General features: G+C 40.8%; 1 protein-coding gene across 43 annotated transcripts in view; it reads right to left on the bottom strand.

Annotated features, from left to right (window-relative positions):
• Nucleotides 1-5,168: 5,168 nt before the first annotated feature.
• The window catches only part of EYA4 (EYA transcriptional coactivator and phosphatase 4), a 296,887-nt gene continuing 278,585 nt past the window's right edge, over nucleotides 5,169-23,470 (bottom strand). For 26 of the 43 annotated variants that reach the window (XM_070557212.1, XM_070557200.1, XM_070557206.1 and 23 more), the window contains 6 exons: nucleotides 22,496-22,554; nucleotides 22,228-22,388; nucleotides 19,814-19,928; nucleotides 15,689-15,810; nucleotides 13,572-13,672; nucleotides 5,169-8,526 (listed from right to left, as the gene is read on the bottom strand). In XM_070557212.1, coding sequence (XP_070413313.1) covers nucleotides 8,446-8,526; nucleotides 13,572-13,672; nucleotides 15,689-15,810; nucleotides 19,814-19,928; nucleotides 22,228-22,388; nucleotides 22,496-22,554 — 639 coding nt within the window. In that variant the 3' untranslated portion in view covers nucleotides 5,169-8,445. Of the gene's footprint in view, nucleotides 8,527-13,571; nucleotides 13,673-13,710; nucleotides 13,812-15,688; nucleotides 15,811-19,813; nucleotides 19,929-22,227; nucleotides 22,389-22,495; nucleotides 22,555-23,470 lie in introns of all 43 variants that reach the window. The other 17 variants (XM_070557215.1, XM_070557233.1, XM_008532053.2 and 14 more) reach the window with 3 other exon arrangements.

The following is a 23,470-nucleotide window of genomic DNA, read 5'->3' as shown; positions in this document are numbered from 1 at the left end:
TTGAGGGCGATATGCTAAGTAAAATAAGCCTTACAAAAGGATGAATATTGTACAATTACGCTTATATGAGGTACCTAAAGTGGTCCAATTCACAGAGACAGAAGGTGGGACAGTGGTTCCCACGGGCTCGGGGGAATGATTGTTCAATGGCTGGGAGGAAAGGGGAGTTATTATTCAACGTGTGCAGGGTTTCAGTTTTGCAAGATACAGAGTTCTGTGGATGGATGGTGGTGACAGTGGTGCAAGAATGCGGATGTACCTAACATCACAGGCTGGACACTTAGAATTGTTGAAGATGGCAAATTTTATGTGTATTTTACCACAATTAAAAAAAGTCATGTCAATTATAGAATTTTAGAAAAGATCGAAAGTTGACCAAGTTGTTTCTAAAACCTTTTTCTCCACTTTCCCTTTAGGGACTTCCTTCTGAACACCTTCCATCCAGATACTGCTGAATTCATGCTGATCGCTCAATGCTCCATCCTGATTTGCTTTCCCTACAACAGGAGCACTAGAAATTTCCTAATTCCCCACTCTGGTCAGAAGCCCGTCCAGAGCCCTCCTCAGGGCCGAGCTTTAGGTCAGGGAGCCTGTAAGTCGGTTGTGACAAAAGCTATTGATATATGTGTCATATCCAGGAAATGCGTTCTGAACAAGGGGCACCTGGAAATGTGTTTCTACCTAAATGGAAATCAATTCAGCAGCTTTCACTGGATCATTATCTCTTGGGTTTCCAGGTAGAACTGGATATAATTGTGATCGTGAAGTCCAGTCAGCAGCTAAGGGCTCTGTACCACTTATCTACAAATTAACATTTTTACTGCATCTGCACGAGGGCCATTTGTCACAGCAGCAACACAGGATGCTCCTTGAGTGGCATTCATGCCCATGGGGAGAGAAAAGAGTTACTGTTACCTCTGCTGCTTGCAGTCTCACACCCTCTTGATTGTGCTTCTCCTCAGACCACAACTCTCCAAGTTCTGAGCAACCCAACTCCAAGGAGTGGACAGCCAGATACAGTGCGAGGGGCATAACTCTGCTATCTAGATGGTCCGCCCGATAGCCCTAAGTTCCAACTCGACTTGTGCCACCCACAAGTCACATGACCTTGGGAGGTCGCCTAAACTGTACAATAGGACTAACAATACCAACTCTGGGGGATCTGATAATTCAATGAGGTAACACATGAGAAGCTCCGGGCTCATTCTGTCTCTCCAATGCCACTTTCCTTCCTCTTCCTCCTCCTGGCATGCTCACTTTAGAGCTGACTCCAAAGCCAGTGATGAAATCAAAGCCTCACCACCGCCTCCATGGTCCCATCCCTCACCTTGCTTCAAGGCTACCAGCTGTCTCCACCCAGCTGGCACTGCTGAGGTTGGATGAGCCAAACGACAACAACAACAACAACAAAGGCTTCATGGAGTTAGAAGGAGGTGAGTACACGGGTACCAGTGCACTGCAGAGACAGGAGGAAAGGTTCCCTTTTCTCTTCTTAAACCAGTTCTTGAGCCAAGCACGGTAACAACATATATTGCCAAGCGTGGTAATAGTATGTGGTAGTAGATTTTATTTAGGAAAGCAGCAGGTCTTCAAAATTTGGAAAAAACACTAGTCATTTGTAAAACTCTAAATGCAAGTTTAAAAAATGATGTGTTAGACCACTTTTTTCTTCAGAGCCCTCTCTAGTGTCTCCTGGTCTCCGCCCCCTGCTGTTCCCATAACTGATGCAGAAGTAATTTCACAAGCCAAATAGGATAGGTTTACAGGTGTGTGTTTGGCATTAATTTTAATTTCTATTCACATACATGTTATTATCCCTTACTCTCATGAAATAGTTTATTCCACCAAAACATATATTTTAATGAAAGCCATATTTTTTGGGAATACATTAACCTGTCTAAGGCTAAGTGATTAAATCACCTGTCATTCTGCTCTAGGGTTCCTTCTCTAATAGGTTTTCTTTGTTTGGCAAATAAATCAGAAATGTCATGTTTGTTTCCAAGCAGACATAAGCTGGCGATGAGTTGTGTAAAAGTCACCAGCAAAAAGTTCGTAGAGGCATTTGAATGTCTTCAGGGCTGTAAATCCAGGTATATTATTACTTTATCTTCACTGGAAATGGGGGTAAGGCAGGAGATGGGGAAGCAGGATGCTAAATCAACTGGTAACCCCAAATAATTTCCCATGGTCTGCATTCTACATACACATTCTACACTTCTGCCATCATTCCTGGCTTTCACTCATGCTGTCTCAAGGTTGCACAAATGGTAAATGCTTTTAAATGACTAACTCATATGATCTGATGAAGTTATTTAGGATTTTACTGACTAGTTTCAGAGTAATTCAGTGATGATGTGGCAAGATGTTTAACAAACAACTAGGAAGTCTCTGCAAATTCAACTTCCCACTGGACAACTCTACTTAAGTCCGCCACCACCCCCAAAGTAACACTTCCAAAGGCTGGACTCAGTATCTTCCTCCATTACAAGCTCCATCAACAACAGCAAAAACAGCAACCAGAATCTGTTTTTCTTCTTTTGTGTTTCTGATCCCTGTGAACTGCACTACATCCAGCGAATTTCTCCAACCAGAAACTCAGAGGTCAGGCTGGATTTGCCTGAGGCATGAGAAGCAGCAGCAACTATTGCTAAAATTAATTATTCTTAGCACCTTAATCTCTTTGAATCTGTATGCTTCTCTCCACATTCATGGCCATCAGCTAAGTCAGGAATCTGTCAATAACTCTCTGGGATCCTGTGCCAGCCTTGTAGATTCATCACTCTCCACTGTGTGGCCGGGGTAACTGTTACCCAGTGCAGATCCAGACACATACATCCTCTGTTTACAAGCCTTTCATTTGATACCTACTGATCCCAGAAAAAACTTGAAACTCACTAACCATGTATTGAAATCCTCATGATCTGGCCCTTTTTTATTTTCCAGGCTCCTTTCTTACTATTCTCCCTCTTTACTCTGTGTTCCAGAAACAAGGATTATTTGCAGTTCCCTGACCACATCATTCTACTTTCTCTCTTATCCACGCTCTCTCGTTTATTTTCCACCTTGCCTGGATTCTTACAATCCATCTTTTCTTAGCCTTCTCCATTTTGTTGGCATTCCAGCTTGGGAATCATTTTCTCTAGGAATCTTCCCTTGGCGGGCTGGTTAGGCGCCTCTGCAAGCTTTTCGCCACGCCCTACGTGCTTACCCACTGTGGCACCCTTCATGCACCATCTTCACAGTCACCCCCACCGAACTGCACAAGAACCTGAGAGTCAGGATCGTGATGAGTTCAGGCTCAGCCTGACCTGCTGTGGTTCTAGGGAGACGGATCTACTTGGTGGTTCCGCCACTTCCCTCCAATACATCCTCACACTCAATTGTGTGTGTTTTCACTTAAGGGTCCCCAGAGAAACAGACTGACATCATCATTGCAGCACCGGGCACAGAAACTAAGATTTCATGACTACGAAGGACAATATAGTGCCCTTTAGCCACAGAGACAGCGTCCTCACCAGCCCCAATCAAAAAGTGCTTCTTGGGGAAGGAAAATAATCTTCTGGCTTGAATAGAGATATCTGCATTGTCAGAGCTTCCTTAGCATATTATGGTTGGACATTTTCCAAATTGTGTGCTAACACATCCTGGAAGGTGTTCTGGATGACGGACAGGCATTTATAGTTAGAATCTGGAAAAGCTTTCCCCTGGATGCTCTGAGGGAACATCTTTGTTGACCACAGTACATCCTGAGAACTGACTTTGGCCTAGTCAGGTTTGAAGGGGCTTTGAGAAGTGACCTGTGAATGAGACTCTATGTGCTTTTATACCACTACATCCAATAAGTGATTTTTAACAAAATATACAAACCACGCACAGATGTTAAGGAATGGTTATCTTCTGCTAGCTAAGGGAAATCACACACTTCTGTTTGATTTTTGGTTCTGGGACTCAGAATCATGAATCACAGACTTTGCAAACAGATCTGACTTTTATGTGATACTCTGTGGCTTTAAGTAATTTAAATCAACTAAACCTACTGATGCTGTGTACTACTTTTTGAAAATAAAGGAGTAAAAGGGGGAGAGAGGAAGCAATCATTGATTCATCACAAACACTCCTTTTTCCCAGATCATTCTCAGCTCATATATAACTTTTTCCCAAAAACATCTTTCCTTATGGCCATCTTTGCTCTTTACTTTCATGAATTATTAGAGCCAACAACATTCCAGCTAAGTTGTCAAAATGTGCATTGGTCTCATCCAAACTTAACTGTTTATGTCTTCTTTATTTTTTTTTTATCCAGCTCTACCATTTTAAATCTCTTTAATTCCAGACTATGATCACACAAGTTTTGCCTATGGTTTATGCATTTGTGTAACAAACAGTTTTTGAGTGCTTGCTGTATGCCAGACTTTTTCCTGGCTACTGGTTACACAGAAGTGGATGAAACCAAACAAAAGAAAAATCCCTGCCTTCACAGAGCGTGCATTCCGATGGATGAGCCATCCACTATGAAAGATAAATAAAATAGGTGCCATGTTGGATATTCTAAGTCTAAGGATTAAGTATTATTTAAATAAGTATTTACTAAGCAGGGAAATGACAGAAGTATTGAGGAAGCATGTGCAATTTTAGAGAGAGGAGTCTTCTCAAAAATTTGGAGGCTAACAATTTAAAACGTTGTGAGTGAGGTTGGTCTGAAATTTCCTTCAGTTTGCACTGGAACAACAGATTTGCAAATAAATCCATACTGCACATAAGATAATAAAGGAGCTGTTAAACCTATTTAAGAAAAACACTCCTTTATCACTCTTGGAAGCTGCTTATAACCATGTCCTATATTCATGTAAAGGCAACTTGCTTTAACTGTTCTAAAGGCATGACTTTATCGTTAGTCAGCTGGGACTACATCATGTGTTATACTTGAATGTAGCCACCTATATAGAAAACTATGCGACTCACACTTTTTCAGTACACTAGCCCACTCTTAGTCTTAATTAGTGACATTCTGCTGTGCTGTATCTCAGCTTGCCTTAATTGCAATTTAGGCACAAATAAGGGAAGGTAAGACTACATCGAGAAACCTAAATACAAATTTCACATTATTTGGAATCAAATTAAATACACACAACAAAAACTCCACAACATGGGAGGGTGACAAAAATGAAAACATTTCCAAAGGTATTTATTGAGAAATAGTAAAGATGTACATATTTTTACAAGCTTTTAATATTAATTTACATTTCTTTAAATTATGTAGGCCCCGATAATCTATACTTTACTAATACATAACAGAAACCCTTGACTTTGACTGTGAGATTTCCATAATGCTACCATAGCTGGGAGTCAAAATGCAACTTTGGCTCATGATGCTTAAGTTTGTTCTCAAAAGAAATACTAAATGCCATATTCACTGAGAATGTAGGCTTATCATAAACAAATGTGCTTTAGAAAAACACAGCTTCATACTGGAGCATGCTGTTGACACAATTTTGAATCTTAGTTCACCAGAGACTAGGGAGAAAACATTTTTAGAGAGTTATTACATACTTTTTGTGCACAAACTGCATGATTCTAAAATATTTTTTTGCCTCTGAATTTGACTTACAAATTTTTGCAGAGGTACAGTGACTTCCTCTTCTGTGCTGCAATAGTGTAGCCAGGCCACCTGTTTTGATATTTTTCAGATGCAACACCAGCTGGGTGCCTTTCACAGCGATATACCAAGTTTGCACATACAGTAGTCGAAAACCCATTTTAGTCACAGAACATTTTTCAAACAGTTTTACAATAAGGCACAATATTCTATATGTCAATAGAATGAGGGAGTTGCCAAAGGGGCTGGGTTTTTGTTGGTTAGTAGATTTTTCGTTTCTGAGATCAGAAAGGAAGAGGAACTTCTGCTGCTAAGGTGGGAAGGGAAGATTTCTACTTCAGCGTGCTCAAAGTCCCATGACAAGCTGGGGTGTCAGCTCACTGCCCTACACTATGGTTGTGCTAGACAAGCTGTTGTCCGTCAGCCTAGCCTTTAGGTGTTATGCTGGCAGTCTCTTCTGAACAGAGAATGCGAGAAGATGTGTATGTGTGAAACAGCACTGGGTGATGCCGCCTGTGACCCTTCTCTGTGCCCTGTGGGGGGCGCTTCTTTCTGCACCTGCAGGTTTAGTGGCATGAGAAGCCTTGCTTGTTTGATATGAAAAAGAATTAAAACTTTAGATGTGATGCCACAATTCTGTCATTTAAAGAAACTGGCTATGCAGTAAAAGATAATTTTGTTTTATTCACAGTAATAAATATTTAAGGTTTTAGTGCACAAAATAAAGTACTGATAATCAGTGCAGCTCTTAAATTTCCTTAAACTGCTATTTCATGCTAAAGGCCAACAGAAGTATAAGATTTATTATTATTATTATTATTACTATTATTAAAAGTATTCCAGCCTTAATTTGTCTGCAACAGTGCTTGAGGCAGAGGTAACCAAAAGCTACATAAGTTAAAGAATAGGTTTAAAGTTTGTGTGATAAAATCACAATCTTAAAATCTGCCTCATTGGATCTCAATCTCTTTCTGCCTAATGTAAACATGGTCTTAGCATTCAGTAAAGACATGCAGATTTATAGTCTGGACAAGAAAATCACATTTCCAGAGTGAATGTTGTGACAGTGTGATCTTCCGGGAGCCATGGGTGCCTCAGCTGACGAGCCATCATGGAGCAGCCTCTGGGTAGGGGCACTTTGTGGCCGGACATAATGTAGATTCCACCTTATGACACTCTACACTCAGAGCTGCAGGGGCAGACACCATTAAAACACTCCTAGATCTTGAAGTCTTAAATATCCACAAGGGAAGTCATGTCATTCAAAACGACAGGAGAATCTGTATCCAGTTCCTAACATGGGCTGCATACCATGCAGAAAACCCCTGCAAACCCAGCAATGGCAGGTTCTCCCTGCAATGAATGCAGTCCATTGTACAGTCGGTGGACAGGCAGATGCTAAGGGGCACAGGTCCTCATGTGTAATGGAGAGACACTGGACCGAGGTGTCAAGATGGAGAACCAGGTTCTGTTTCACTGTTGTAATTCACTAATGCGCCTTATATCTGGCTCACTTGCTAATTTATTTTATGATGATCTTCTAGGTAAAATTTTCATTGATTCACTTCTTTCTTTCGAAGTCTTCCGGAGCATCTGCCTTCCACTACTGATAACATTTCATTTTCGCAATGACACTGGGAACACATGAGCTTAGCTTTATTTTAAGCCATGTTCACTCAATGTGAATTTTAAGCCATGTTCATGGCACATTCTAAGAAAGTTTGGGTGATATTTGCTTATGATTTTCATGAGCATATTTTCCTCTATGCAACTTACACATATCAAAAAGTTAACCCCAAACAGTGCACGTCGTCACAAATATGGCTCTTAGTTTTCTCCGGTAAAACTGTAGAAGGGTACTCGAGACTTCAACATACGTTTCACTTTCTAAGTAAAGGTCCCACAGTCTTCCCCAAACCTTCTGCTCGTGGTTAGATGCACAAATAGTTGCCTCACACAATTATTGGAATTATTAAGAACCCGAATAAAACACAAGCTTTCTTTTATTATTATTGTTTTCTTACTGCAACAAACACTCAGTTTCTGGCGGATGCAGTATTAAGCTTTGATAGCTTGAATTTTAAATTTGGTCATATTGAGAATGATCACAAACGTTTTTGCTTTTCATTATCTACAGAGATTTTAACCAAAGTTACATTGTAACACACAAACGCTGTCTTGTCTGTAAGGCACAACACATCAATATGAACATTCTGTTTGCCAAACCTAAAAAAAAGACAATATTAGATTCCCATCTCCCCCCCGCTTCCCTCCCCGACAGATGAAAGGAAAATTGCATCCACTTTCAAAGTCAGCTGCTAATAAAGTCACAGTAAATTATTTTCATCAATAATTTACACAAATTACAGGTCTAGATAGGATTGTCCTTATACAGTCTGAGTGCATCCCAATTCAGATTTTCTGGGCTAGGTAGGCTAAAGTCCGATTCAAACCTCAGGGCTGAGAAGATCTCCCACTTTGAGGAATGTTGTTGAACACCACCTTGTCAGACGGGGCGTGTGTGGGTGTTTTGCCAGGGTAAGAGTTCTTTGCCAAAGCTGTTAATTCCAGTTAGGACTCATTCCGTGTGTACCAGCAACCTCCACAGATTTTTTTTTTTTAAAAAACCATTAAAGTGTTGTAAATATAAGACCATAGAGCTTCCTTTCTGTAGCACTAAAGTTTAATTCCGTGCAGCAATCTGAATTCTTCCTTCTGGAATTTTCATTCCAAATATGATTTCATCCTTTAAGACAATTTATATGTGTAAAGCCAGAGGCATTGAATCACACGTAAAAATTCAGTGTACTTGAAATATAAAAAAACGGATCTCCAGCTAGAGAAAACAGTTACAAATACTCTAATTCCAGTGCTTGATGTAGAGCCAAGAGGTCTGAGTGACTTGATATCCTCCAGAAGGGCATGTTGTGCTGTGGGAGAGAGGGAGGGATGGAGAGAGAGGGAGGGATGGAGAGAGAGGGAGGGATGGGAGAGAGGGAGGGATGGGAGAGAGGGAGGGATGGGAGAGAGAGGGAGGGATGGGAGAGAGGGAGGGATGGGAGAGAGGGAGGGATGGAGAGAGGGAGGGATGGAGAGAGAGGGGAGGGATGGAGAGAGAGGGAGGGATGGAGAGAGAGGGAGGGATGGAGAGAGAGGGAGGGATGGAGAGAGAGGGAGGGATGGGAGAGAGGGAGGGATGGGAGAGAGGGAGGGATGGAGAGAGGGAGGGATGGGAGAGAGAGGGAGGGATGGGAGAGAGGGAGGGATGGGAGAGAGGGAGGGATGGAGAGAGGGAGGGATGGAGAGAGAGGGGAGGGATGGAGAGAGAGGGAGGGATGGAGAGAGAGGGAGGGATGGAGAGAGAGGGAGGGATGGAGAGAGGGGAGGGATGGAGAGAGAGGGATGGGAGAGAGGGAGGGATGGAGAGAGAGGGGAGGGATGGAGAGAGAGGGAGGGATGGAGAGAGAGGGAGGGATGGAGAGAGAGGGAGGGATGGAGAGAGGGGAGGGATGGAGAGAGAGGGATGGGAGAGAGGGAGGGATGGAGAGAGAGGGAGGGATGGGAGAGAGGGAGGGATGGGAGAGAGGAAGGGATGGGAGAGAGGGAGGGATGGGAGAGAGGGAGGGATGGGAGAGAGGGAGGGATGGGAGAGAGGGACGGATGGAGAGAGAGGGGAGGGATGGAGAGAGAGGGAGGGATGGAGAGAGAGGGAGGGATGGAGAGAGAGGGAGGGATGGAGAGAGGGGAGGGATGGAGAGAGAGGGATGGGAGAGAGGGAGGGATGGAGAGAGAGGGAGGGATGGAGAGAGAGGGGAGGGATGGAGAGAGAGGGAGGGATGGAGAGAGAGGGGAGGGATGGAGAGAGAGGGAGGGATGGAGAGAGAGGGAGGGATGGGAGAGGGAGGGATGGAGAGAGGGGAGGGATGGAGAGAGAGGGATGGGAGAGAGGGAGGGATGGAGAGAGAGGGAGGGATGGAGAGAGAGGGATGGGAGAGAGGGAGGGATGGAGAGAGAGGGAGGGATGGAGAGAGAGGGAGGGATGGGAGAGAGAGGGAGGGATGGGAGAGAGAGGGAGGGATGGAGAGAGAGGGAGGGATGGAGAGAGAGGGAGGGATGGAGAGAGGGGAGGGATGGAGAGAGAGGGATGGGAGAGAGGGAGGGATGGAGAGAGAGGGAGGGATGGGAGAGAGGGAGGGATGGGAGAGAGGGAGGGATGGGAGAGAGGGAGGGATGGGAGAGAGGGAGGGATGGGAGAGAGGGAGGGATGGGAGAGAGGGACGGATGGAGAGAGAGGGGAGGGATGGAGAGAGAGGGAGGGATGGAGAGAGAGGGAGGGATGGAGAGAGAGGGAGGGATGGAGAGAGGGGAGGGATGGAGAGAGAGGGATGGGAGAGAGGGAGGGATGGAGAGAGAGGGAGGGATGGAGAGAGAGGGGAGGGATGGAGAGAGAGGGAGGGATGGAGAGAGAGGGAGGGATGGGAGAGGGAGGGATGGAGAGAGGGGAGGGATGGAGAGAGAGGGATGGGAGAGAGGGAGGGATGGAGAGAGAGGGAGGGATGGAGAGAGAGGGATGGGAGAGAGGGAGGGATGGAGAGAGAGGGAGGGATGGAGAGAGAGGGAGGGATGGGAGAGAGAGGGAGGGATGGGAGAGAGAGGGAGGGATGGGAGAGAGAGGGAGGGATGGAGAGAGAGGGAGGGATGGAGAGAGAGGGGAGGAATGGAGAGAGATCACAACAGTTGTCTTGGTGAAGTCGTGGGACCACAAGGATGTGTGGCTCCCCCAAGTTGAAGGCAGGAATGATCATAATTGAAGGCTTGGTAGCGTCAATGTGGTATTGTCAAAATAATAGAGAAATAGATCTGAACTGGATTTTAATGATAATAAAAGCAAATATTGAGACTTCTTACTGAGTTTAATATTGATCCTGGAAAGCATCATTACCAACATCAGCATCTGGGAAAGCAAGGTGAGCACCAAAATCCCTATGTGGCTGATGGAAAGCAAGCGTTAACCACTACGTCATTCCTGAAGGTCTATCTCTCAGTTAAAAATAAAATAAAAAAAAAATAAACTTCCTAAGTCCAAGACTTTTTGTCTATTTGACAGAAATAGGGTGAATTCCTTTCAATGTAGAAAATAATTTGAAGCTGGACTATATAAGGTAGAAAAAATGCGGAGATGATCAACTTTCTTACTTGTCTGGAGTAAATAATAAGCCAGTAGAGTCAGCCTGATTTATTTCACTGACGTGGGATTGAGTGAAAGCGCCCAGCAACCATTCTCAATGGGGGAGATATCACCCCCAAGAGGACAAAAATGGGTTCTTGTGGGGAAAAAATTCTTACATATTACAATGGTTTGTGGCTCTCCAAAGATATACCAGTATATGGTCTATGTATGGTATTAAAATTTCATGGAAGGGTGTGTTAGGGAAAAAATGTCCAAAAATACTCCATTGTGGACAATAATGAAAAAAAGAAATAATATACTATAGCAATTAACAAATCAAAGCATAATGGAAACATATATATATATATATATATATATATATAACATAGAAAAGACATTTTATTATAAAAATTGATCATTAAAATAATCACTATTGTTATGGAATTCTTTGCTGTCCAATATGGTAGCCACCAACCCCACATGGCTGTTGAGCACTTGAAATGCGGCAAGTCCACTTCAAAACACATACTGAAATTCAGACTTAAAACGTAAAAAGAATATAAACAATACATTAATAATTTTTATATTTATTAGATGTTGAGACTAACATTTTGAGTATATTGGGTTAAAGTATATCACTAAAATTAATTCTCTTTTAGTTTTTTTAACATGGTTTCCAGAAAATTTAAAATTACAAATATGGCTGGCATTACGCATTTCTACTGGGGAGTGCATTTATACATTATTCCTAAACTTTGAAATTTCTTCTTAAGTTTACAGAACGAATTATGTTTTTAGGTCAAATTAAAGCACAGAAATTCAGCTAGGTGTGACATATTCTCATTCAGCTCAGATCTATTTCTGTTAACAAAACAGTACTTTATATTTCTGCACATGCGATTACAGCTACGTCCAAAGAAAAGCATGCATTCTGGATGCTAGAGACACCAACCACCTGTGTTCCAAAACAGAATTCCAAGCCTCACCACCACCGGAACTGCATCTACACCAACAACCATTTGGAAACAGCATTCTAAGGAGGTTCCCACCCACTTGGAGTCGTGCTTTTTCCTCCGGAAGCTTTAGGTGTAAAGCAGAAAGTGTAACAACTGATACACTGAGTCTAGTTTTCACACTATGGCTAACTGGGGAAGACTCGGTAAGGTTTCATTTTCAAAGGCATACACTGCTTCTGGTTTGGAAAAGTGGATTTTATTAGTTCTGACCTAGATATATGTGAATTTCACGTAGGCTAAAAGAGACACAAAATGTTTGGGGCAGTGGCTGCATTGACTGCCATTTGTTGTGTCTAATTATGGTGCCAACATGAAAAACTGAGACAACACGGACTCAGGACACTGACAAACTCTAGAAGATATTTCCATTGTGTGCAACTGGAAGGATTTCAAGTAGCAGTCAGCAATGAAAGTGGTATTTCTTGAGCTTCCATCCCTGACCTCATAGAGAACATCCCCCGGGCCAGGGTTCGTCCTGGGTCACTGACATTGCTAATTAAGACCAAGGTGGTCTGCGGGGGGCAGAGCCTGCACCAACTCTCTTAATGTTACGGAAAAGAATGGAAATTTTCAAGTACAGCTTCCAACACTTCAGCAAACCTTCTAAGGTGGAAGCTCTTGCTCTTTCTCCATTTTGCATAATTTAAATTGACTACAAACACAAATCACTTCCTTTATCTTTCTATTATAGTTATAACCTTTTCTAAGAAACTGTTTATGTTGAACTTCTCTAGAAGACAGAAATCAGGTAAACACATGCAAGTCTAGCACACGCAAGTGCTTAGTGAAGCCTTTATTAGATGACTGCAAATCTTTTCAGGATAAGATAATGAGACAACATCTTTTCTATGTCAGACAATATAAGCTGATATGTCATCTTTTAAAAATACTAATGCATCATTTTGCTTTGTTTTATGAATTATATCACTTTTGTCCTGGCCATGATTCAGCGGAGGAAGCTGGAGATCGCAGTGCTGGGTTGACTGACAGTCTGGCGTCTGGTGCCAATCATGATATCACTCCTCTTTTGATCTTGGACCAACATTTAATGGTTTTTAACTGCCTTGATTTCTTCTTCAGAAATACGGGCCAGATGAAATGGCTTATTTAAATACCTCGGGCCTGTGAGATCTTCTGAATATATTCAAAGCCAGCTGCTTGGCTTCGGTCAAGTACCAATGCCTCACCAAAGCAGACAGCACTCTTCTAGAGGTGAAGGACGTTGCCTCCACGTCTCCATGACAAGCTGGCACACAAGGATCCGAATGACACACCTCATTCCAATAGCATTTATGAAATTCTCTAGCAACAGTCTTCTCTTCAGCTATTAAATCTACCCTCAGCACTTATCATCAGGGAGCACTCTTAGCACCAGGCAGTCAGTCACAAGGACCATACGGCCCAGAGGATGGAGGAGCGAAAGGGAAGAACTGAGCCACTCGCACGCTTTTCTCGGGAGCTCATTAGACTTCTTTATGTTGTAAAATTTGGTGTGTCTAAAAATTATTATTTTCCCCATCTTTCTTGCAGACTATAGTATCTGTGCGTATTACACACATACACACATCAACATAACTAAATTTTCCTACATTTCCTATCAAATTTCAGGCAAAGAATGCTAGACTCCAAATGGTTTATTTGAATGTAAGTATCGACCTTCTCATGCTCTTACTGCTTTGCATCTATACATTGAAATCGTTCGTCAAGCTGCCAGCGGTCACACTACAGGGCTGCAGACGCCCAAGCCTGCGCTGGAAGGGCCACACCAACAGCGTTTGGGACGGGTTACCTTTTTCGCTGCCTGTTCTTCTTCTACACCGTCCCCAATTACAACATACACTACTTTTCTGCCAAACCTTTGCATTATTCGTTCAAAGCAACTTTCTTTTCCTGGAAGATAAACGAGATAAAGTTCAGAGTGAAGTTACCTGGTTAGCAGCATGCTCCTCATCCCGGCCATCTCCAATCACAACATAAGTTATGTTAGTGCCAAATCTGGACACTATACGCTCAAAACAGCTTTCCTTGCCTGAAAAAACAATGCACTGCTTATTCTTCCAGCCGTTGCATTCATTAACCCGAAGATTCATAAAGCGTGCAGTTAATTTCTCTTGAACGTCAATCACTTAAACTAGCTCACAACCTCTGGGTTGAGGAAATCAACCAATATATCTAAATAATGTAAGGCTTTGCTTGAGACAGATTATTAAACAAACATGTTTTACACTCCAAAAAAGCCAGTAAGGTTAAGCGTTTGACCCAGAGAAACTGTCAGTGTCTTTTACTCCACCAAAAGAATATCAGAACAACTTTACAAGCAACTGGAGGTGTTCACATTTGTTTAATTCTGTATATCAATTTTACCTACTTTGTCAGCAGTATAGACAAGTCAGTTAAAAATACTACTGTGAAAAGCTGGAGGTTCATCTATAAGGAAGATGGAAATCCTAAGATGTGGATTTACTTTGATAAACAATTCCTTTCTTCAAGGGGCTGGGAGCTAGTCTGCATAGACTAATTGCACTAAGGCTGCTGTTGCATTGGGCCACAGCACTGGTGACACTAGCATCCTCTGACTGCACTGCGGGAACACCATCATGGTACGTCTACATGTTCTTTGTGTTTCCAATATTGACATTATTCTCTGAATTTCATTCCCAGAATGTCCACGCAGTCATGCTTATTTCTGCATTTTTTCTTAATCTGATAGTTCAGAACTCCAAAAAATACTAGCTTAAAGGGGAAAATACAAATGATTTTTTTTTCAGATTAAATATAAGGAAAAATCTGGCCAATAAAAAAGAACATTGTCCTCACTAGAAGAAATGTTTATGCTGGTATAAAATTTTTCGATTTGTCAAAAAGCAAAGTCAAGTTTGATATGCTGCTAGCATAAAGACACACATTTATGTAAAAAATGAATAGGATTGGTATCAGAGCTCTGAATTGTAGTGCTTATGACAGTGTGGAACTTACTTTATGAAAACTTGGTTCTCTTTAACTCTTCTCCTGAAACAGCTGCAACTGGGGGCTCTTTTCGCTTGTGCCAGTATCAAAACTCTGCAAGGCCCCAGGCAGGTTATTTTTGGTAGGGGATTTTAGGATTCTGAATTCTTGTCAAGGTGCCAGAGCCTAAGTTTGTTGACCTTCAGGGCACGTTATACAACCCATCTATTTCCCCAGGCATTTCCTTGACAGACAGAGGACTACGTGAGCTGTCTTCTCCTAACTCTTTCAAGATGGCAGAAGTTGATGGAGTTTTGCTTTTGAAAGTTTATTAGAAGTCTTAGTCTGTGAAAGGCACTTAAAGTCAAAGATGGCTCCACAGATAGACATTATCCAAATAACAAGGCTATAGTTCTTTGATTACTACTGAACATTTTTGGAAATGTGGATTTCCAGCCACTCACATTATGAATGCTCCACTTATGTTTTCTGATTCATAAAATTCTTTATTTTATTTTTTTCTGGAATTAAGGACACTAGTTCAATCTACCTTTCACTGTCTTATGATGCCAAAATAGTATCTTTATCTTAGATCAAGATTATTGTGTATGCAAGGATGTAATACTAAATATAATATACTAATTAAAATATTAAACACCATGGTTAGAGATACTGTACGTTATTTAAATAAGATGTGCCATAATGAAATATAAATATATATATAAAGAGCCAGAAATATCCAGATACTGAGCTCAGAATTTCACTAAGCAACAGTTGTTATAAAATTTGTACATGTACAATGAGTTACGAGGGACTTTGTTATTAAGTTCTATTTAAATTTACTTGATATTCTAAAAGCAAAATTGATAAAAGAGGGAATCACGCAGAGACGTACATTAAGCAAATCCCCCAAAACACACATACAAACATATTTCATAGAGTTAGAAATAATTTTCTTACCTATTTTAGTTGCGCTGTAAATATTCTCGATGGGGAAAGCAGATCCTAAACTATAGAGCAGAACCTTCGCCAGTGCTGGGATCAGCTGCGTTGTCGTTACCAAGACATTTACACAGTTACTCCTAAGACAGGGAGGAAATATACATATTTGTTTTCTAATACTAAATAACTACTGATGGTACAGATTTTAAATTGTCACTGTGGTCTCTCAATTCCATAATAAATGGCCCCTGATAATCTAACCTTTCAATATTCAACCGTTATTTGTGGAGTGCCCATTACCTGGCGGGCACCACAACAGGTGCTAGGAATACATCCGCAAATAGGTGAAGTGGAAGAAAATGGGCAAAAAGAAGTTGTGGATGAATGAATTTTTGTCCCCGCCCCAGATCATAAGATGGATAAGGAGAGAGACAAGAAATAGACACCTGCAATATGAATGTGTTCTATACTAGAGATCTCCTCAGGTCTCCGTGGACCTGGGAAGGACACCTAGCTCAGCCATCATAGGAAGGATATCAGAGGGGGCTGGCCTAGCTCTAAGTTTACAAGTATCCAGGACAGGTAGTTTTTAGGGGGGTTTCACGTCTCAGGGGTTTCAGAGCCTGGGAAAGTAGAGGACCTAGGCAGAGAAAAGGTGGGGGGTGAGTAAAAGGAGTTTTTGGATTTTCTGCATGAAACAGCCCAGAGAGTCCCAAGCAAGAGGCTGACAGATGGCAGATCCTGAAGAAGTAAAATAAAATAAAGAGGATCTTTACTTAGTACAGAGGGGTTGAATCCATGAATCTTCTCAACAACAACAAAAGGAAAACTGGATTTAATGGGTCCAGTTTTAATCTTTCCATAAAGGCCCTACCCTGTGAGAAGGAGAATTTCCCCTTCTGCAATGTACAGCTGTTTCTTAGAAGGGAATATTAAGGGGAGATAAAGGAGGCACCAAGAGAGTGGGATTGTGAGGTGGAGATCCAGTGAGAGCGCACGTGGCCCTTCCTCCTGGGTTATGGGGAAACTGAGCCCTCCTGCTTTGAGAGGCTCAAACCCTACTCGTGAAATTGAAAATCAGAAGGCATACAGCAATGGACCTTTCCCTGTTAGATGTTTTATATCATGAGCCTTTAACACATATTCGTAAGGGCCGATAAAATATTCTCAGGAGGTCTCTACATTGATTTTCAGAAACATGGTTGCAATGGCGACCTGAAGAACAAGTTGAGTGCTCACTTTTCACGGGTACGTGCAACTTAGCCCCAGCACACTCAACATTGGGCTTACATTCTTTAGAAATATCATGTGTAAGGAAAAACTATAATTTATTCAAAAACAGTTATAAAACCTTTATAGTTATAGCCTTTTAAAACATTTTCATTTCTAAATTATCTACATAGACACTTGATTTTGTAATAAGAGCTCTGACTCCTGGAAGCAAATGACGAGGTTATCAACATACATGGGATAAAGAAACAAAGACTTCTACAAGTAGAAGTTTAATAAGTATCGTCAATATTTTCCTGATGAGGAAGGAAAGACCTAGAAAGTAACTTGTCTCTTATCAGACAGAAACTCCCCAAATAATGGCAGATTATTAAGAACAACACACAAATATATTACTATACTGTGACACTTATAGCTCTACGTAATTTTTGCCAAGACAACATGCTATTCAACGTCACATACAGATTGAAGTTACAGAATGAAAACATGGTGGAATAAAATAAAACACAGGCTTTTTAAGTTTAGAGATGTGGTTTTGAAATCTAGCTTCACCACGTGCACTCTGTGATATCTGGAGTTACATCATTTCTTTTTTTAAGTATAAATAGTGCACATATTTATAAATTGCATGTATATAAATTACAAACATTGCATATATTTACAGGTAATTTATAATGCACTGTAATTACTAATTACAAATATTGTACATATTTATAAATTGCATATATATACATTTGTAAAATGCAGAAAAATATAAAGAAGAAAATGAAAAGCATCAATTATTCAACCATGCAGAGATGGTAACTGCTCTCCTCATTTTGCATATTTACTTTCAGAGTGTCTGCTTGTGTATAGAGTTTTTTCCCATTAGGATCACGCTATATATATAACTCTGTATTCTACATTTTCATTTGTTTATATCATGAGCCTATTCCTTTATGTCTTGTTGTCTATTATTCCCCATCTCCTAGCAAAACGTAATGTGTGCACAGCACTCTACCACGCGGCTGCACCATTATTTTTAAAAGTTAAGCTTAGTCACTTGGGTGGTTTCTGATTCCTCACTATTATAAATAATGCTACCTTACATGTACATTTTTCCTACACATTTATTATGTCCTTTGACTATATTCATAGAAGAGGACTTAGAGTCAGAGTGTACAAATTTTGCTAAAGCCTCTGACACATAATCCAGCAACGTCTTGTATAATCATCTATTTTTCTGATACCACAGACATTTTGTGAAAATTACCAATATGGTAACAGATGTGGATAACTTAGCAAACTTACTGGTATTCAAATCTTCAATGTGCAATGGCTTATTTTTTACTTCCTTTCCTTATTAGACCCTTATTTATTTCTTAAAATCACATACCCATGTAGTTGCTTTAAGGCCATGTGTCTAACAATAATCTGTATATAATACACTATGTATAATGCATATGTAATCTATGTAATAATGTAATAACCTTTGGCTTTTAACTATGTGGGGGACCTCTTTTAGAAATAATGAAAGCCGTTGCTCTATTCCCCAGAGAAATGCACATTATACTACTTTTACACACAATTTCAGGGGCTCAGGAGTCCTCACATCCCAGTTTCCTTGACATCTGGTCTCCATGTCACCAGCCACAGAGATCCAGAACCAGCAGGTCCCATTGTAAGCAGTTAATTGTTAGACAATTCTTCCTCACATGGAGCCAGAACTTCCCTTCCCAGGATTCCTACGATCTGTCCTAATTCTCTCCTTCACAGACACAGAGAGAAATGTAGTTTATTTCCAGCTGAACAACTAAAACAGTTGAAATCGGTAATCTTGTTCCACACACGACTCTTCTTCAGAATAAACTGCTTGCTTCCTCCCTCCCACTGTTCCTTTTATGTGGTTTCCACAGCCGAAACCCTTCTGGCCATGTTGCTGGACACAAGATACTTCAAATATGTCACAGCCCTTGTTGGAATGTGGTGCCCAGAACTGAGCAAAGGACTCTGTCCTGGCTTCCCCAGCCTGACCCAGGAAGTTATCGCCCGCCACATCCCCAGGTGACTTGGGGTGATGCCAAACGGTAAGAATCCACGTGCAGGATTTGACACACACTTGTTTACTTCCATGTTCCGAATATTGGACTCTCCTTTTGCCCTACCACGGTTTTTTCTGTGTCCTGATTCAAATTGTCCAAATATCTCTTTCTGTGAATTTCGTGTAACCCACAAATTGGCTAAGCATGCTTTTATTTATTCATCTAACTCAGAATTAAAACTAAAGAATAGGATAGCACAACGATTCAACCCCACCTTACTAGCTATCAGTTTCCAGATTTATATCATGTTACGACTTAGCATTTATGGCATGTGGTGTTCAACTGATTATATGTCTATTCAATTCTATTATCTCCACTAACAAGTCACTGTTTAGTTCAAACAACACAAAGGTTACAAGCTTTTCAGGAGCTTTCTCTTACTTTTTTGATGCATTTAAATTATGCATATTATCTATAATGACCTAAAAGACTTAAAAACGTGACTCTTTGTATAAACAGTGCTGTTTTGTTTTGCCATCATCTCCTGTACTTTGCCAGCAACAGAGTGCTATTTTTTTTTACATTAGCAGTCATATGACCTTCCTGGGGATTATCAGTGGTCATGAGGAGAGAAGAGTAGAGAGATGGGATCTCCTGGTTGTTCTGGGAAACAGCAACCCCATCCTCCCCTCCAAAGCATGCACACACACACGCACACACACACACGCACACACACGCACGCACACAGAGATTGGAAAATTGGACTCAGTGAATTCTTACGTCCCTTCAAACTCTAAAATAGTCTAGGAACTAAAACGTTTCTATATATGTTGTGCTATTAGAACCACACCTTCAATACAGTAAATAGAGAAACTGCAACAATACCACTTACCTAGTACTAATAATTGATAAAGACTTAAGTGCGTTTGTTAGCCAGGAGTCTGTGAGACCTTCGATCTCTGCCCTCAGCTGCAGCCACGCGTCTCTCTTGGCAGGGCCAAGGAGTCCTGCAACACCAAAAAGTGAGGCAGAGTCAAGAGATGGCCATGTTTTAGAAATATCTAATTTGGGCCCCTTTCTGTTTAATACAGAAAATGTTTCTTTCGGCCTATATCAGAAATGGAGAGGGCAAGCCATTTATATCAATACTGATCCTTCACTTCAGAATGGACTATTCATTCAACAAACGTGTATTGAACAACTTCTAGAGGTCAGGTACTGGGCTAAAAACTGGGATGTAACAGTAAAAAATGGGGGTCATGGTCTCCACCTTGACTTAATCTAGAATCTGGCAGTGGGGATGCCCATCTCCCGAGGAGCTGTGACAACTCCCGAGGAGCCTGGGTCCCACCCCAAGACTGTAATGCAACAGGTCTGGAGGAGAAGGCAGCGTCTCCCAGCTTAGGGATACAAACTCCAAATATTTGGCTACCTGAAAATGTTTAGTTTCTTAATAATCACAATCATTACCACTTTGAAATAGTAATAATGGCATTACCATATATAGCTATTAGAATGTTTCTCATATTAATGCTAAAGCTGTTACAAATACTTTATTTTATAAAAAGAAGTTAAGAATTGTGCTTAAAATCTTAAGCGTGTGACACACTTATAGACAATGCTTGAAAGTTATATTGGTGTTATTATGAAAAAAGAAGTAGGCCTGCTAATTTTTTATTTAAGCCCTTGCTTTTACGATAAAACAAGATTATGTAAATCCACTTAAAAGGAAGGCTTCTTAGTTAAATCATTTCAGAATACTGGGAGCACATATGTTTGTGCTCTATTTTTAAATTAAGATTTATAGTTTCTAGCAAGTCTCATTTATCCTTATTTCAATAAAGAGATGCTAACATATCACAGAAAATGGACTCGTAGGTCACTGTCTAAACTTTTTAAGATGTAAGATTACTTATTAGTAATCTTGTTAATTTTTAAATAATTTTAATAAGACTCTTCAAGAAGGGAATAATGACATACCTGAATGATAAATTTAATTCAGATTTTCCGGAATATCTATTTTAAAGGTAAACATATTACCCACAATTGATTTTAAATAGAATATCTCTTTATTTGATTTTATAAAAGTGTCTTGTATAGAGCATTAGAGTGAATGAAGAAATTGGAGTTATCTTCTAGTACCCTGGGCAAGTCAGAAGCCTGCAAATCAGAGACCTATTTCTCATCTGGAAATAAAGGGCTTCCACATCTAAGCTCCTTTTTGGTTCTGTCATTATTATGATTGTCTATGGTTCCACATGTTTTTGTTCTCTTGTAGTTATTCAGTATCTGTTGATCATCTATTATGTGCTCAAGGCTAGTTAGGCACTGAGGATACAAGGTAAAGAGACACAAGGCACACCCTCACGATGTGTATGGCTGTGTGTAATATATACACTATAGATGAAAATCTACGATATTGTATCCTATGACATATATATGAACATGCGTATGTATGGTATGCACACACCTATTCATCTGTATCATTCCATTTTAGATTCTGGTTTATGCTCCTCAATCATCCTTCCTTTTTTTTAAAAAAAGAGAAACAAACCAGTCAACCCTGGGAGAAGAATCTTATGTGGCCTCATAACTAATCTTAGGATCTTGCTGACCTAAAATTCATCCTAATAATAGAAATCATCAAGGTTTATTGTATAAAGAAGCATTAAGGATCATAGTTATCATATCACAAGTTTTGATACCCCCTGTAATATATGGATGAGTATAAAATGGTTTAGATATGAACTACAGAGTATTTGAACTTTTAAAAACCATGATAATCAGTTAACACTATACATGGGAAAGATATACTGTCAGGTAACATGCAATTTTTAAAAGGATAAAATAGACTTGTTGAAAGTCTTTTAAATGACATAAAACACTGTTTATTTTTATTTCTGATAACATTCCAGAAAGGTGATGATTGCTTACAACTCTGCTTCAACGACAGGGCTCCCTCCCATCTTTCCACCGCCTCCATCAGTCCCTCTGTCCGGTTTTCTCTGAGACCGTCCAAGTACCAGCTGAAGAAGGATAAGCTAAATGCCCTGCTGTCAATCTTGACCAAACATCTGGACACAAAGACTTCCCAACTCCTCTGACAGAGCTGCACGTTTTATTCTGCTGTTAGACTTTTTCCCCTCCACCTATAAGAAATCTAAAATTGTGGCTCAACGTCGTTCAGTATGAGTGCCTGGGAATTTATTTTGCAGCAGGATAGTCTCCACCATGGAACACGGAGCTCCAGTCTAACTTCTACCTCTACCCACAGGGCCTTCATTAGAGTTCAAAAGCCACACGTACCTCCGACATTGTTCTTGTAGGTGTTGTATAATTCTTTTACTCTTCTGTAACGGAAAGCCAACTTCCTCATCCAGTCCACCCCTCCTCTCACACCTGTTGGCAAGCAAAGGTTTGCACTACTTGCAGCTGCATGGAAGCCATCAGTTGCAAAACTGTAGGTACTGCAACACCCAAAATACATTAAAAAGAAATAAAAGAAATAATTACATGTGCAAAACTCCAGAGCTGAATTTCTGTAGGAAACTGCATACTGAGAGGCAGGGCTTACCTTAAATCCTGCCCATTATCATCAGAGGAAACATCATCTATATGAACTTGATCACACTCCTGTTAAAAACATTGGAAAAGTTATTTGTTTTTCAGATGATGCTTGTCACCATCATTGAAGATTTGACCATCTTTCCCCTTGATCGGCCTACGGCCAGAAGATGGCAGCATCTGCCTGTCCATCCCGCCATCTCCTGCTGGGCCCTGGCACCATTGCTACTCTAAGATCTAAATCCAGAAGCGTGCCTTAAAAACGGGCCTGAAAACATGGGGCATGTGGGTTTACTTCAAAAAAATTTCAAAAATAATTTTAATCTTCAAATTATCGATAAGAAATTCTCTTTTGAATCTTTATAACCACCATTCGTGTTCACTCGCACCCACTCTGTTGTGCGGCCTTAAGTATGGCAAAGCTAACCTGAACACACATAAAATTTGTTTGGTCTTAACTCCTGGGGTGTTACTCTCATTTATTACTCGTTGAGCAGCAACAGAGGGGCTGGACGTTACGGCAGCCCGTGAGATTTCTGGCACTTCCTGCTTTTTGCATGGGCTTGCTATTTTTAAAAGTCCTGGTCTTTTAACACAGACAAAAACTAACAACCACAGAAACCGACGTTTTCTTTTCTTCAAGTTTTTAAATCTTTAAGCTGAAAAGAATACTTATAAGTAAAAGGGAAATAATGAAGATTTTCCATCTCTCATGTGCTACAAACCCAGAGGAAAATAAACCTGAGGTTCAGATACCCAGAATTGACCTGTTATAGAGTGTTGGGCACCAAACGGTCACCTTTCTGAGTAAGAATTCAGTTCTTCTTTGCTGTTCTCAGAGTTCTATTCTGTCTTCAAATAATCTGCAAAGTTCCAGTGAAATAGTAGGTGATCTGAAGGTGGAATCTGGCAAGGGCATTTAAAATACCTGGCCCTTACTAGCCTCAGGATAAGCATGGTTTAGCCCTTTTCCCCCTCAAATTAT

The sequence above is a fragment of the Equus przewalskii genome, chromosome 9, assembly GCF_037783145.1.
Source record: "Equus przewalskii isolate Varuska chromosome 9, EquPr2, whole genome shotgun sequence".
Lineage (NCBI taxonomy): Eukaryota > Metazoa > Chordata > Mammalia > Perissodactyla > Equidae > Equus > Equus przewalskii.
This window is presented reverse-complemented; position numbering and strand designations above follow the sequence as displayed.